General features: G+C 35.7%; 1 protein-coding gene across 1 annotated transcript in view; it reads right to left on the bottom strand.

The window, feature by feature from the left end:
- The window catches only part of SDR16C5 (short chain dehydrogenase/reductase family 16C member 5), a 22905-nt gene extending 10827 nt beyond the window's left edge, over positions 1–12078 (bottom strand). The window contains exons 1-4 of the mRNA XM_007939501.1: positions 11758–12078; positions 8067–8198; positions 6044–6143; positions 5460–5604 (exon numbers count right to left, since the gene is read on the bottom strand). Coding sequence (XP_007937692.1) covers positions 5460–5604; positions 6044–6143; positions 8067–8198; positions 11758–12078 — 698 coding nt within the window. The remainder of the gene's footprint in view (positions 1–5459; positions 5605–6043; positions 6144–8066; positions 8199–11757) is intronic.
- Positions 12079–14356: the final 2278 nt, after the last annotated feature.

Raw genomic sequence — 14356 nt, 5'->3', positions numbered from 1 at the left:
TCAAACCCACCAGCCACTCCTCAGAAGGAAGATGGGGCAATCTACTTCCGTAGTGATATTGCCTCGGAAACCCAAGGAGGGGTCGCTATGAGTTGGGTCTGACTCGACGGACATAACAACAACACAAACAACAATGCTGTTGTAGGATATCGATATTTATGTGTTCCATTTCATTTTTGACAACTTCCAATTTTCCTGGATTCATACTTACATTCCATGTTCCAAATATTAATAGATGTTTACATCTGTTTCTGCTCATTTTGAGTCATGCCACAGCAGCAAATGAAGGTCCTGGAAGCTTTACTCTATCCATATCATTAAGGTCATCCCTACTCTGAGGAGTCAGCTCTTTCCCAGTCAAATTTTGTGTGCCTTCTGACCTGATGGGCTCATCTTCTGGCCTATATTGGACAATGTTTCGAGGCTGTTTCTAAAGTTTTCCAGTAATATATCAGACAGTGTTTCACTGCTCTTCATAAGGTTTTCACTGGCTGATTCTTTGAGAAGTGGATGGTCTCTTCCTTCTTCCAAGTCTGTCTAAGTTATTCTTACACTAAGTTATGCTTCCAGTATATTAAACTACACTATAGTATAAACTTGTAAATCTTATAAAAGATTTCAACTTGGTTCCACAATGAACACCAATGGAATCAGCAGGCAAGAAATCAGATGATGTGCTGCACTGGGCATATCTGCTGCAAAAGACCTCTTTAAAGTGCTGAAGAGCAAAGGTGTCTCTTTGAAGACTAATGTGTGCCTAACCCAAGCCATGGTGTTTTCAATTACCTCATGTACATCTTAAAGCTGGACAATAAATAAGGAAGACTGAAGAAGAGTTGATGCTTTTGAGTTGTGGTGTTGGTGAAGAATACTGAAAATACCATGGACTGCCAGAAGAAGGAACAAATTTGTCCTGGGAGAAGTTCAGCAGGAATGCTCCTTGGAAGCAAGAATGGCTAGACTTCATCTCACCTACTTTGGTCGTGTTGTCAGAAGGAACTGTTCCCTGGAGAAGGATATCATCCTTGGGAAAGTAGAAGGTCAGCAAAAAAAGAGAAGGCCCTCAGCAAGATGGATTGATACAGTGGCTGCAATGATGGGCTTGGGTATGGTGAGGATTGTGAGGTTGGTGCAAGGACCCGGCAGTGTTTCATTCTGTGGTATATAGGGTCACTATGAGTCAGAGCCAACTCTAGGGTGCCTAACAACAACATAGTGTAAGCATAATTTTTATATGCATTGGGAAACTAATAAACCCATGTGACACTTATCGCAATATTCACTTTATTGTGGTGGTCTAGAATTGAATCCGCAATATCTTTTAGATATGCCTGTGTCTAATTGCACAACATTTTCATACTTCCCCCAAAAATCTTGTAACCATTAGCAGTAACTGCTCATTTTCCCTCCTCTCAATCCTTGGAAACCACTAATGTACTTTATGTCCTTATACCAAATCCAAACCAAACTCACTTCCATTGAGTCAAATCTGACTCATAGCGACCCCTCCTTGGGTTTCAGAGACAGTCTCTCTACAGAAGTAGTTTGCCCAACTTCCTTCTGAGGAGTGGCTGGTGGATTTGAACTGCCAGCCTTCTGGTTAGCAGTCAAATGCCTTAGGCACTATGCCACCAGAGCTCGCTATATGTCTTTATGTTGTTGTTGTTATATGCCGTCAAGTCGGACCCGACTCATAGCGACCCCTTCTTGGGTTTCTGAGGCAGTATCACTACGGAAGTAGGATTGCCCAACCTTCCTTCCGAGGAGCGGCTGGTGGGTTTGAACCATCAGCCTTCTGGTTAGCAGTCAAGTTTTTTAGGCACTATGCTACCAGAGCTCCATATGTCTTTATAGATTTGTCTATTCTGAACTTTTCATAATAATGGAATATAATATATGGCCTTTTATGTTTGGCTTCTTTCACTTAGCATAACGTTTTAAAGGTTCACCTGTATTAGAGCATATATCAATACTTTATTCCTTTTTCTAAGGGAATAATATTGCATTGTATACATGTACCACATTTTGCTTATCTGTTCACCCATTGATGGGTATTAGAGTTGTTTCCATTTATTGACTATTATAAATATGCTGCTCTGAACATTTATGAATGAGCTTTTTATGGATATATGCTTTCATTTCTCTTGGGTGAATACCTAGTAGTGGAAATGTTGGGTCATATGGTAACTCTATTTTTAACTTTTTTGAGGAATTGCCAAACTGTTTTCTGAATGTCTCATATCATTTTGTTCTTCTGTTTTTCCTTTTTTTGCATTAAATGAATATTTTCTGGAGCAACTCGTTTAATGATTTTTAACTACATTTTTTAGTTATTTTCTTAGTGATTGCTCTAGGGCATTATATGTTGTTGTTGTTGTTATGTGCCGTTGAGTCGGACCTGACTCATAGCGACCCCTCCTTGGGTTTCCGAGGCAGTATCATTATAGAAGTAGATTGCCCCATCTTTCTTCTGAGGAGTGGCTGGTGGGTTTGAACCGTCAGCCTTCTGGTTACCAGTGAAGTGCCTTAGGCACTACGCTACCAGAGCTCCTAGGGCATTATATATCTGTATCTATATATCTGTACCTATATATCTATATCTATATATTTATATATAAATCTCTATATATCTTCTTTTAACAGAATTTGCTTCAGATTTCACCTAATTCCAATTAGTTATAGCAACTTTACTCCTATATAGCTCTATTACCTCTTCCTCTTTTGTGTTAGTATTTGTATATATATTATATCTATATATGTTATAAACTCAACAATGCATTGTTGTAATTATTACTTTATACATTTTATTCTTTAAAGAAGCTTAGTTTTTGTTTGTGGTTTTTATCTTTCAGAACTTTAAATATATCATCCCATTGTCTTCTAGATTCTATTATTTCCATTGATAATTAAGCTTTTATCATATTGAGATTCCCTTGTTCATGATGGGTCATTTTTTCTCTTGCTCCTTTGAAGATTTTCTTTGTCTTCAGATTTCAACTTTTTGGTTATTATATGTCTGGCCATGGCACCCTTTATGTTTCTCCTACTTGGAGTTTGTTGTGCTTCTTGAAGATGTAAACTAATGTTCATCATCACATTTGGTAAGTTTTCAACCACTTTTTTTTTTTTAGAATATTTTTTTCTGTTCCTTTCTGTTTCTTCTCCCTTTCTGGCAATCAACATATACTCATATGTATATTGATTTCTGTGAGATTCTGATGATTATTCTTCATTATTTTTTCTCCCTTTTCTTTTGATTATGTAATACCTATCTATCTATCTATTTATCTATATCTATCTATCCATCCTACCATCCATCAATCTATATTCAAGGTTATGGATTTTTTCTTTTGCAAATCTTCTGTTGAGCTATTCTAATTAATTTTCTTTCCAGTTATTATTCTTTTCATTGGTTCTTGTTTTTATAATAGTTCTCTTAATTTATATTTGATGAGCTATTGTAATCATAACTTCCTTTTATTCTTTAAACATTGATTCCTTTAGATCTATGAACATACTAATAATAGCTGTTTTGAAGTTCATGTGCTAACTCCAACATTTGGACCCCTCAAATATAATACCTAATTTTTTCCTGTGTATAAGTCACACTTTCCTACTTCTTTACATACCTCATGATTTTGTTACAAACTGGAATTTTAGATAATATGTTGTATCAACTCTGTATAGTTATTCCATGTGAGGTTTATTGTTATTGTTGTTTGATTGTTTATTTGTTTAATGAATTGACTGGACTAGTTCAGTGAAGTCTGTTCTCCCCACAATGTGCTGCTTTTGATGTATTCCTCAGAGGATGAAATCTTGAGCATGCACACAGACTTCCTGACTGCCAGAGATAACTGTACTTTTGCCAGGCTTTTTTTGACTATCTCTTTCCCTGATTGAGATTTGACTGGTCAGTCTCATCCCCCTCTTAGACTCCACAATATGCTAGCTGGTTGCACTATTCTTTTTCATAATACCCTGATGTATGATCTTATATATGGCAGGGGCAAATAGTTGTCAGTCTTTGAAGTTAGCACTGACACTCATCTGGCAGAACATCTGCACTATGGAGCAGGAGTTGAGCTGAGGGCAATGAGAAACTCACTATTCACTGGCTGTCTGAATTGTCCCTATGGAACATGATCCATATGGTCAGGGGCAGGGGTGGCAGGAACAAGTGTTGCCACTTAGGTGCTTCTACCACCCAGTATGGATCTTTTGCAGCCCGGAGCCTGGGGGCATAGAACCTACTGATGTTCACCATCTGAAAAATCTACCCAAAAAAGGTCTTCCACCCTAGGAAGCTCAAGGAAATGGGAGCTGCCACTCAACTGCTGATCCCACTGGAATAGCTCTCCCACAGTACAAATCTGTGTTGCAAAGAAGAACTGCACTCTTCATCAAAAACTTCTCCTGAATCTCTTTTACTTAGTAGGAATTTAAGGTAGAAAAACAAGTAGTGTCTGGTTGCTGCTAGCCCTTCATTATAGGACTTCAACAGCTTGGAGTTATGAAAAATGGGTTATTCTGATATTCACTGCTTCCAAACACACTGAGATTAGCTCTTCTACTCTAAGGTGCTTGATGTCCAAGTTCACTGAAACAGTTATTCTACAAGGCAGAACTGTGGTGGGGAAAGATGCAGTCCCTAGCTCCAATGCATGACCTCCCATGTTCTTGCTCAGTTTCTTTAGATTTTGTTGAATAAATGCTTTTAAATTTGTTGTAAGTCCTTTGTTCAGTCTTCAGAGATTTTGAATGATTGAGTTAACCAACTCAATCAATGTCTCTTTGGGAGACAGGTTTCTATGAGCTCCTCACACCCCTATTATAAAAGGCCCATTCCCCCCTTTACTCCTGTCCACTCTTTCACCACCTGTTTCGAAACTTTGTATTTAATTTTATAGCTTTAATAGACTCTAAATAGCCTCAGTGCCTTTTAAGTAACATTTTTGTTGGATAATTGTCTTTTCTACAAATACAGCTGATTCCTTCCATTTAGAACACACCAATCCCCTTTTTAGACAAACATAATGACTTCACTTGTCCTTATACTGAATTTACACTTTTTCAATGTACTCTACTATTTGGCTACCTTGTGTAAAATATCTCATATTTCATTTGCACCCTAGTTTTTACTGTTCTAAGTTAAATTTAACCTTTTTACCAAATGTCACTTCCCATTACCAATTTTCTTATTATATTATAATATCATTATCAGTATTTTAACTTTTTTCACTATACATAAACTATATTATTAACTTAGCTTTATTATATAAAAAAATTATTAAAAAATTTACTAAGTAAATTTATTAATTTATTAATACTGGAAGTTTTTGCAGTAAAATTATTTCTTTTGTTTTACTGTCTGTAATTCAGAACTTCAAAATGATAAGATATTGATAGATATTGGATTATTATTTTAAGAACAAAGATTACTATACAATTTTACTTACTTGGTTTCACAACCTTCAAACATTGTCGTTTTTATGAGATATGGGCAAATGATGGTAGTTTTAACTTCACTTTTCCTTTGCAAACTTAGTTCAAAGAAGAGAGATTCTGCAGTACCACAGGCTGCGAACTTAGTTGCAGAATAATCTAAAACAAAGTTAGGAGCCATTATAAATAGAGTTTAGTTAGTTAATTCTTGAAGCTATTTAAAAATTGAACCACTCCTACCCTTTTTCAGGCTTGTCCTATGTGGCATCACTGTTAAAATCATTTATTTGACCAAACACTCCATTCTTTCATCTCCACACTTATACAATCAACATCAAGTCACTGAATAAATACAAGATGGGAATTACCTCAATTTCTCCTAAGACAAATAAGCCAATAGGTTATATTCTTCTCTTCAGTTGTGAGAAAGAAGAGAAATGGGTAAATAGAATGGAATACTGGCATTATAAATAGAGCCAAATGTACCAAAGATTTCCCCCTTGGTGCAGGAAGAATTTCTTTTATCTTGGAAGAGTCCCAATTTTGAGTTGTTATGTAGTGGGGAGTACAAAGTCACATTGTGTAGCAAAGCACTCACCTGACAGTCTATTAATGCCACATAGTCCTGCTGCACTTGAAATACATACCAAGTGACCATGGTTAGCTGTAATCATGGCAGGAAGGAAGGCCTTATAAGTCTAGAAAATATAAATACACTATAAATATTTTATTCACTTATTATTTTATTTGCTCAGTAAATATTTGATGAATTTGCTAGTTCATTTGAACAAATATTGAATACTTATGATGTGTTAAATTACATGTCAGTGCAAAGCTAAGTACTGTATAGTAACTGTCCTCAATAACCTTATAGTTTATTATGTGTTAATCTGTAAGATATCATTTGATTTGTATTTGTTTTTCCTTTTAGGTAAACTATAGCAATTGAATTAAATGAGTATTTTACATTTATGATTTGTTAAAAAAAAGTTAAATCTTAGTTTTTCTAGTATGCTGAGTTCTTCCACGTAGTTTTTAGAAATTTGTATTACAATTTAATCTCATTAATCTTCCTGGCTTTATCATAAACAAAATTTCTCTTCACCCAAATGGATTGGCAGACAGAGAAATTGCTTATGGAAGGATGTATTTCAGTGCCAGAGAAACATACTTTGATAAGTAACATGCTTTGCAACAGTCTACCATGACTTAGATACATTCTTAGCTATTTGGTCAAATTCATTCATTCATTCTCAGAAAAGATACTAATTCAGTGATCTAAGTCCCCATGCCATGAAGAATGTCCTATTTCTTTGCTTCTTAGGTTCTCTCAGGGAACTTTTCTGTTCCCTCCTAGTAAATAATAAATAAATAAATAATAGTAAACAAAACAAAACAAACAAACAAAAAACAAGGCACCTGTGTTGATGCCCACTTACAGCAACCTCATGTGTGCAGAGCAGGACAGCTCCATAGGGTTTTCAGGGCTGTCACCTTTCAGAAGCAGACTATGAAGCCTTCCTTCTAAAGTAACTCTGGGTGTGTTCCAACTGCCAACCTTTTGGTTAGTAGTTGAGCACCAATCTGTTTGCACTACCTGCGGAATGTCTTGCCCAGAACTGGGATTTTTTTTTTTTTTTTTTTAATATAAATCTATGAACAAAATAGCCTTTTGAATAACAGCTGTGTCTCTTTTCACTGATTTGTCATTAGGCTTGCTTGATTATATTTGATATAAAAAAACTTGGTTTTTCTCATGAAAACTAGTGAACTTCCTAAAATTTTTCACATTGGTTTGGTTAATGGCTTAGGTAAGTTATTATTGTTTCCACAAAATATTTCATGTTAGAAGAATGCATATATGTGTTCAATTAAATTGAATTTATAACAAATGATGACTTCCTTGTAAAAAAAGGATTTTGTATTTTTGAAATTGAGACAATGTTGTAAATCATTTGAACTTAGTTATTCCACTTGCACTGGTTTTCACTGTTTTTAGAAGTCATTTCTTTTTAATATCAGTAGTGACTGTATCACTGTGCAGTGACAACTTAAGGGACTTGGAGACTTCATGATAATACTAAATTGGATTAATTCATAAAGCAAAGTCGTTGAGTTACCAAACACAGCTTTTACTTGCTTTCTGTAAAGTTTGAATTAAGATGGCAAATTCATTGTGGTATATATTCTTATCTTCTAATATACTGATAAGATTAATTATATTTTAAAGTTAAAGCTGAAAGCTAAAATGATATTATTACCTAGCTATAATATATTTTTATGTTTTTAATTCATACATATATAGATGCATATTAAAATTAATGAGAAAGAGAAATTTATGGATGAGGAAGATGAGGGACCTGGTAGTTTAATTTTGGTCATGTAATATTCAGTCTGTTCTAAACAAGGGTATTAAAATCTTATTCTTTGCCTTTGTGTAATCTGTCCAGTGAGCAGAGATCCTTATTTTGTCAGAATATACTTTCTTATGGGGCTGTTAACTTTTGTGCCCTTGAGTGAATGTTTGTCATACTATTGCCAATACAAAATATTTGTTTACTGAAATATATTGAATTTTCAGACTCATCAATAAGGAAAATTAAATAAGAAAGAAATTTTACCCAGAAATGAGACAAGGCATTTACAAGAAATGACTTTTCTACCATATTATCTGGAATATCAAGGAATTGTTTTCCTGTCACGATTCCAGCATTGTTAATGAGGATGGTCACATCACCAACTTCTTTTTTAACCTGGATAGAGGGAAGCAAAAAGGAATTAATTTGAAGCACTATATTTTGATATATATTTTTTTAGATCATCATTTGTATCTCCTTTTTCTCAGAATTAGATACTTTATCTTTCTTTGTCTTGAGTATGGAAATTTAGCAATTTTAAAGTAACTTTCTGATAAAATATATCAAAAACACGTTAGTTTGGTAATTTTGTTTAAAGCATCTTGATGTTTTTGTGAAAATGACCTAATGTTGCAATAAATTTTCAGTACTTGTTATTTCTGTTATGCTCATGCCCTTTTCTTCATGGTCACTGACTAGTGGTGTTGTAAGAGGGGCGTCTCCCTATGAATGTTTTCTTCAGAGGCACTTAAATCTTCCATCAACGTGAACTGACAGTTGCTTCTGCAGGTATTACTTTTCCACTCTTCTGTGAGCAAAATTGTGGGGATCCTACTGCATTTCCTGATGGGTGGGCAACTCTTGGCATGAAGGCATCCCACACTTTATGTTTGCCATGCTGTCTATAGACTTCTATGATAGTGCATACTCTTGTCCAAAAGATTGCCCTAAATCTAATGACTGTCCGTGGCTATTTGTTCCCTAAGTTGCACTGCTGTGGTAATATTACTATAAGGCATATCCTAAGCACCTTCCATTGCTTTCTTATGCATACATTAGAATCAACTGGGGATCTTGTTAAAGTGTTCATTTTGATTCAGTATATCTGAGGTGGAAATGCAAATTCTCAGCAGGGGGTTGAACGAGAATGAACTGGTGTGAATCCTTGGATACAACAATCTGTCCCTCACCCCCCAACCCCTGAAAAGATACACTGCCTGCTTTGACTGGGTTTTTTAATTTCTGATATATACCACTCTGTATTGAGCCTACCAGATGATATAGTTTGGAGATACCAGGTAAACATTGCTGCTGATGGTAGTAGATTTAAATGAGCTGTGAAAGGAAGAATTAATATTGTCAAGCTGATCCTGAGCTGAGGGAGTTATTTTTCCCTATTTGGAGAGAGGCAGGATAGAAGAAAACGTTCATGAGATACTAACTTTTAAAGATGAATATTTCCATTGACTTAATGAAGGAATCAGTGTGAACAAGGCTAAATCTTAGACCAATCAGTGAGGTATATGGATCCAAGTCTGATAGCAGGCAAGGAGATGGAATACTTGTCATACGATGTTGCTGAATATTTCAGACAAACCATGAGTGATCGGTCACCATAGCCCTCTCCAAGAAAAAGCCCTGAGATTTAGCGATACCAGAGCCAAGACGGGCTTTATTGAGGTCATGGGATTTAATTTTCACTGTGACTCTGGGAGGTAGTTTAGGAATGTATTATCATCTCAATTTATAGGTGAGGAAGCAGAGATTCTGAGATATTAAGATTTTACCAAAGTACCCATGGCTTTTGAGAGGAATAACAATTCATACCCAATTTAGATTTAATATCCAAAGCTCTTTTCAGTCAAATTCACAACTTTTTAGCCAAAATCATTATTATTTTAACAAACAAATCTCATGCAAGTACACTCGCCCCTGCACTCGTGCACGGGCATGAGCATACCACCCCCCCCACACACACACATACACATCCACATTGATATTAATGATTGGTCATTTGAGAATAAAATGCAAACCTGGTTATTTAAATAAAAGTTTTTTATTTGTAAACCAGATTTCTATGTTGGATATGAGGATGCTACCTCAATCTAATATTGGAAAGTTAAATATTGTGACCTTCAGAATGCAGTCATCACTATTCATATCACCCATAAATTTCTGGGGTTTGGGAAATGCCTCTGGTTGGTCAAAATCCTTCTAGGTAGGTTCTAACACTGGGACCACACAGTGTTTCATTTTTTTGTATGTAGGGTGCTATGTATGAGTCAGAATTGACTTGATGGCATCTAACAAAAACAACAACAAGGTCTAACATTAATATTTTGGTTACTTGGGGGCAAATAAATTACAGAAATTAAACAAAAAGGCAGATAAAGTACTTAGAAGAATTCTATTTATATGAAGATGGGAAGAGAAAATACAAGTAAGATGTATTCCAATGGTGAAAGGTTTTTGATTAAGGTCTTTAACTTGTTAACGTGACTTTCTCCTAGAGAGCAAGAGAATTTTAAACAAGAAGGAAAGATTTTGTAGGGGTGGGGAGCAGGTGGGAGACTATAATTTTGATCAAAGGAAATATATGACAAGGTGTCTTTGTCATTGCTCCCACATTGTTGATCACCTTGTTGGGGGGTGGTGCAGTATGGGCTCTGAAGCCAGGCTGGTGGGTGAGGTCATACATCAGCTTTGTTACTTGCTGGTGTATGACCTGGACAGGTCCTTTACTCCCTCACTATCTGTTTCATCATAAGTAAAATGGATAAAATAATAGTGTCTAAGTCCCTGGGTGGAACAAATTGTTAACACTCTCAGCTGCTAACCAAAATGTTGGCAGTTTGAGTTCACCCAGAGGTGCAAAGACCTGGTGATCTACTTCCAAAAAGCTCAGTCACTGAAAATTTGTGAAGCACAGTCCTATGCTAATGCACATGGTGTTGCCATGAGTTGGAAGTGACTTAATGGAACTGGTTTATCTCATTATGAAGACTATATATGATAACTTAATAAGTGTTTCTTGAATTAATAAATGAGTAACTTCCATTTTCAGAGCTGAGATTGTCAAATCCCTTGGGGGTTCTGTTATCAAACTGAATTGTATGCGCCTTCTTGGATCATAACCTAGTGAATCAGAGACCTGGCTTTGGATTTGAATCCTGCTCTGTCAGCCACCAGCTTTACGACCTTGGGCAAGTTGTTCTTTAGTTCTTTAGTTTCGGCATTTTAAAATGGGGAGATTATTAATAATATACACTTGTCTTGATTCAATGAGTTATTATGTGTAAAGTGCTTAGAATAGTAACTACTCAAAAGCTTAACCATTGTTGTTAGAGAACATAGTGACCACACAAGAAATGTTAATTACTATTAATGTTATCAATATTTAGTGCCAAGTTACAACAAACACCAGTAAGCTAAGTTTAAAAGGAAACTTAATCTAGAAATAAACCAAATGTTTCCATTCTGTTCATATCCTCAGTGAAGGACAATAATGGATGTATATCAGAATTAAAAAAAAAAAAAACACACACACACAGACAAAGATGGAAGTGATCTCAAAGATCATCTAGTTCAAGTCCTTAATTTTACAGATGAAGAAACTAGAAACTAGAGAGGGTAAATAACTTGGCAAACATTGCACAACCAATATATGTCAGAGCCAGGATGGGGCCCAGTCTACTCAGTCTTGAAGATAAATCAATCACCAAGAAAAGCAGTTGGGCAATGTTGGCTCAGAAGGCTTATCAAATTCCTAGTTGCATTTCCTGATGCCATCTCCTTTTTGGAATACACAAGGTCAGATTTCTGACATGTAGAATCAATAGGAGGCACATAAAGACGGTGGGCACATTTGTGACAACCTTCTCTCTTCTTGTAAAAATGCAGTATTTTTCTTGAGCATAGATTAGGAGGTAATAAATAACAACACAAGTCAACTTACCTGCTTAGCAACACTGTAGACCTCTTGCCGGTCGCTACAGTCACACACGTAGGCAAATACTTTTACACCACCATTTTCCTTCACTAGTCTGCTCGTTTCCCTATTGCCTTCTTCATTAATGTCCCATAGAACTAAAATGGCTCCAAGACCAGCAAATTGTATGGCTAATTGTCGCCCAAGTCCGCTTCCAGCTCCAGTTATAAGTACAATTTCTCCAGCAACAGTCTTTTTTCTCTTGGGAATTATCTTGTAAACTAAAGATTCTAAAAAGAAATATAGAAATTTTCCCAAAAAAATTGAAGTGTCCAGAATTGCATCCATGTTAGTTGACTGAAGAATAGTATGTCCTGATAATGAAAAAGATAAATGACAAATCAACCATATATGACAAAAATTGCAGTATACATAAAAATTTAGTATTTGCTTTTGAGACAGTAATTTTCCCGTATGTGTATTTTAGCAACAACTACTAAAATTATGGATTCTTAAATTATAGAAATAATGATTATAAAATTATTTTATGTTAACAAGAAACTTTCGACTTTACAAGGCACTTGTATAATCTAATTTGACCTGTAAGTAGGTCACAGACAGCCATGGCATATTTACAGTTAAAGACAGATAGTCTTTGAGGAGTTTACTGCTGTCCCATCTTCAAAAATAGAAAAAAAAATAAAAAAAATAAAACCCAACAACAAACCACTGCCTTCAAGTCAATTCCAACTCATCGTGATCCTATAGGACAGGGTAGAACTGCCCCATAGAGTTTCTAAGGCTGCCAGTCTTTACAGAAGCAGACTGCCTTATCTTTCTGCCACAGAGTGGCTGAAAGGTTTGCACCATCAACCTTTTGGTTAGCAGCCAAATGCCTTGGTTAACCAGTGTACCACCAGGCATCCTTGTCCTAGAATCATGCAACTAGTAAACTTAGATTCTTAGTCTAGACATTTTTTTATTTCTTTACTATACAAACACACTTGATGATCTCATAATTAGCTTTTCACGAGTCAGTTGTTCAATAATATAGAAATGTTATTATGATATAAATAAAACTTTTATACATTTCACCCGATCCTCACAGTATCTTTCTGAGAGAATCAAACCAGGTATTAGGATTACTAGTTCACAGTGAGGACATTAAGACACGAAGATTAAATGGCTCTATTCCAAGTTACACAGCTAGCTAATAAAATAGGCAATGTCAGGATCAAGAACAGACGTCTTCTGAAATTCAGTTCTTGGCTGTTTGACACTACAGCAAGCTGTTCTTGGAGCTAGTGTGTGCTTTTCTCAGAACAACCCTGAAAAAACTGATAGAGCATTTCTGGTTTTGGCCACACTGTCTTGATTTTTGGTAATCATATTCTGGTAACACTTGAACCTTCTTAGACAATCATTTCATGTAGAAATTAGGCATTGACTTCTATAACACCCAAACTAAAACAGACCATAGCCATTTGAGGAAAGAGCAAGCACTACCACCATGATGATAATAAAGACAGTGTTAAGTACGAGGCTCATCTTTCACCCTAGTTAGAGTTGACAGCTCTTAGTACGCAGTCTCAAAGGGACTAGGTATCAAAGGGACTAAGTATCAAGGCCACAGTCACACAGGTAATAATAGTGGGGATGGATTTTGAATCCACACACTGAAAACTATAAAACATTGCTAAATGAAATTGAAGACCTAAATAAATGAAAGGCCTCCTGTGCTCATGGATGGGACATGAATCTTACCTGCAGAGATTGTGCACTCCAGCAGCACAGGTGTCTGTTCTTACCGGGACTGAAGCAAGCTTTGCTCATATATTAGCAGCTAAACCTTAAGTTATTTTGCTTTTCTGTGTCCTCCCACGCTTGTGATATCTATACAGGTGCCAGACAGAGATGTGGAAACCGTGAGTACTTGTGTGTACACAAATGCAATCTATTTGCATTAATGCAGTGGGTGGCAAAATTCACAGGTTTTTAAACACCCAAAGTGACCTGCAATAGAGGATATGAAGACACATGCTTAAAATAACTTATAGGTATAATGCTGCCATCATTTTCAGCCCTCCTATGAGTACCCTGAAATCTTTACTTCAATGTTGAGAACAGAAATACTTTCTTGGCTCAAACTCAATTGTGAAATCCAGTTCCTGACTCAACTAAGCCATTTTATGCTCAGTATGCATTATTCCACCCCTCCCCACCAATTTTTGTAATGAAAAATCAACACAGAGAAAATTTCAAGAAACAGTACATAAAGTATTCCAAGGATCTGTATTTATATTCAACAATTGTTAACAATTTACCCTATTTGCTTTCTATTTCACCCTTTTTTTAATGACTTTTTTGTGGTGAAATATATATAAAATAAAATTTGCCATTTTACCCATTTCCAGTTGTGTAATCAAGTGGCATTAATAGCATTCAAAATGTTATGCAAACATTTTTATTATTTGTTTCCAAAACTTTTTCAAAGCCCCAAATAGAAACTCTGTATCCAGTAAGCAATAATTTCCCATTTTCTCCTTCTCCTAGCCCATGGTAACCACTAATCTACTTTCTGTCTTTATATATTTTTTGTAGTCTAGATATTTCATATAAATGGGAT

The sequence above is a fragment of the Orycteropus afer genome, unplaced genomic scaffold, assembly GCF_000298275.1.
Source record: "Orycteropus afer afer isolate SDZICR_OR568_19922 unplaced genomic scaffold, OryAfe1.0 scaffold00060, whole genome shotgun sequence".
NCBI lineage: Eukaryota > Metazoa > Chordata > Mammalia > Tubulidentata > Orycteropodidae > Orycteropus > Orycteropus afer.
Note: the sequence above shows the minus strand (reverse complement) of the source record. Positions and strands in the feature narration are given on the sequence as shown.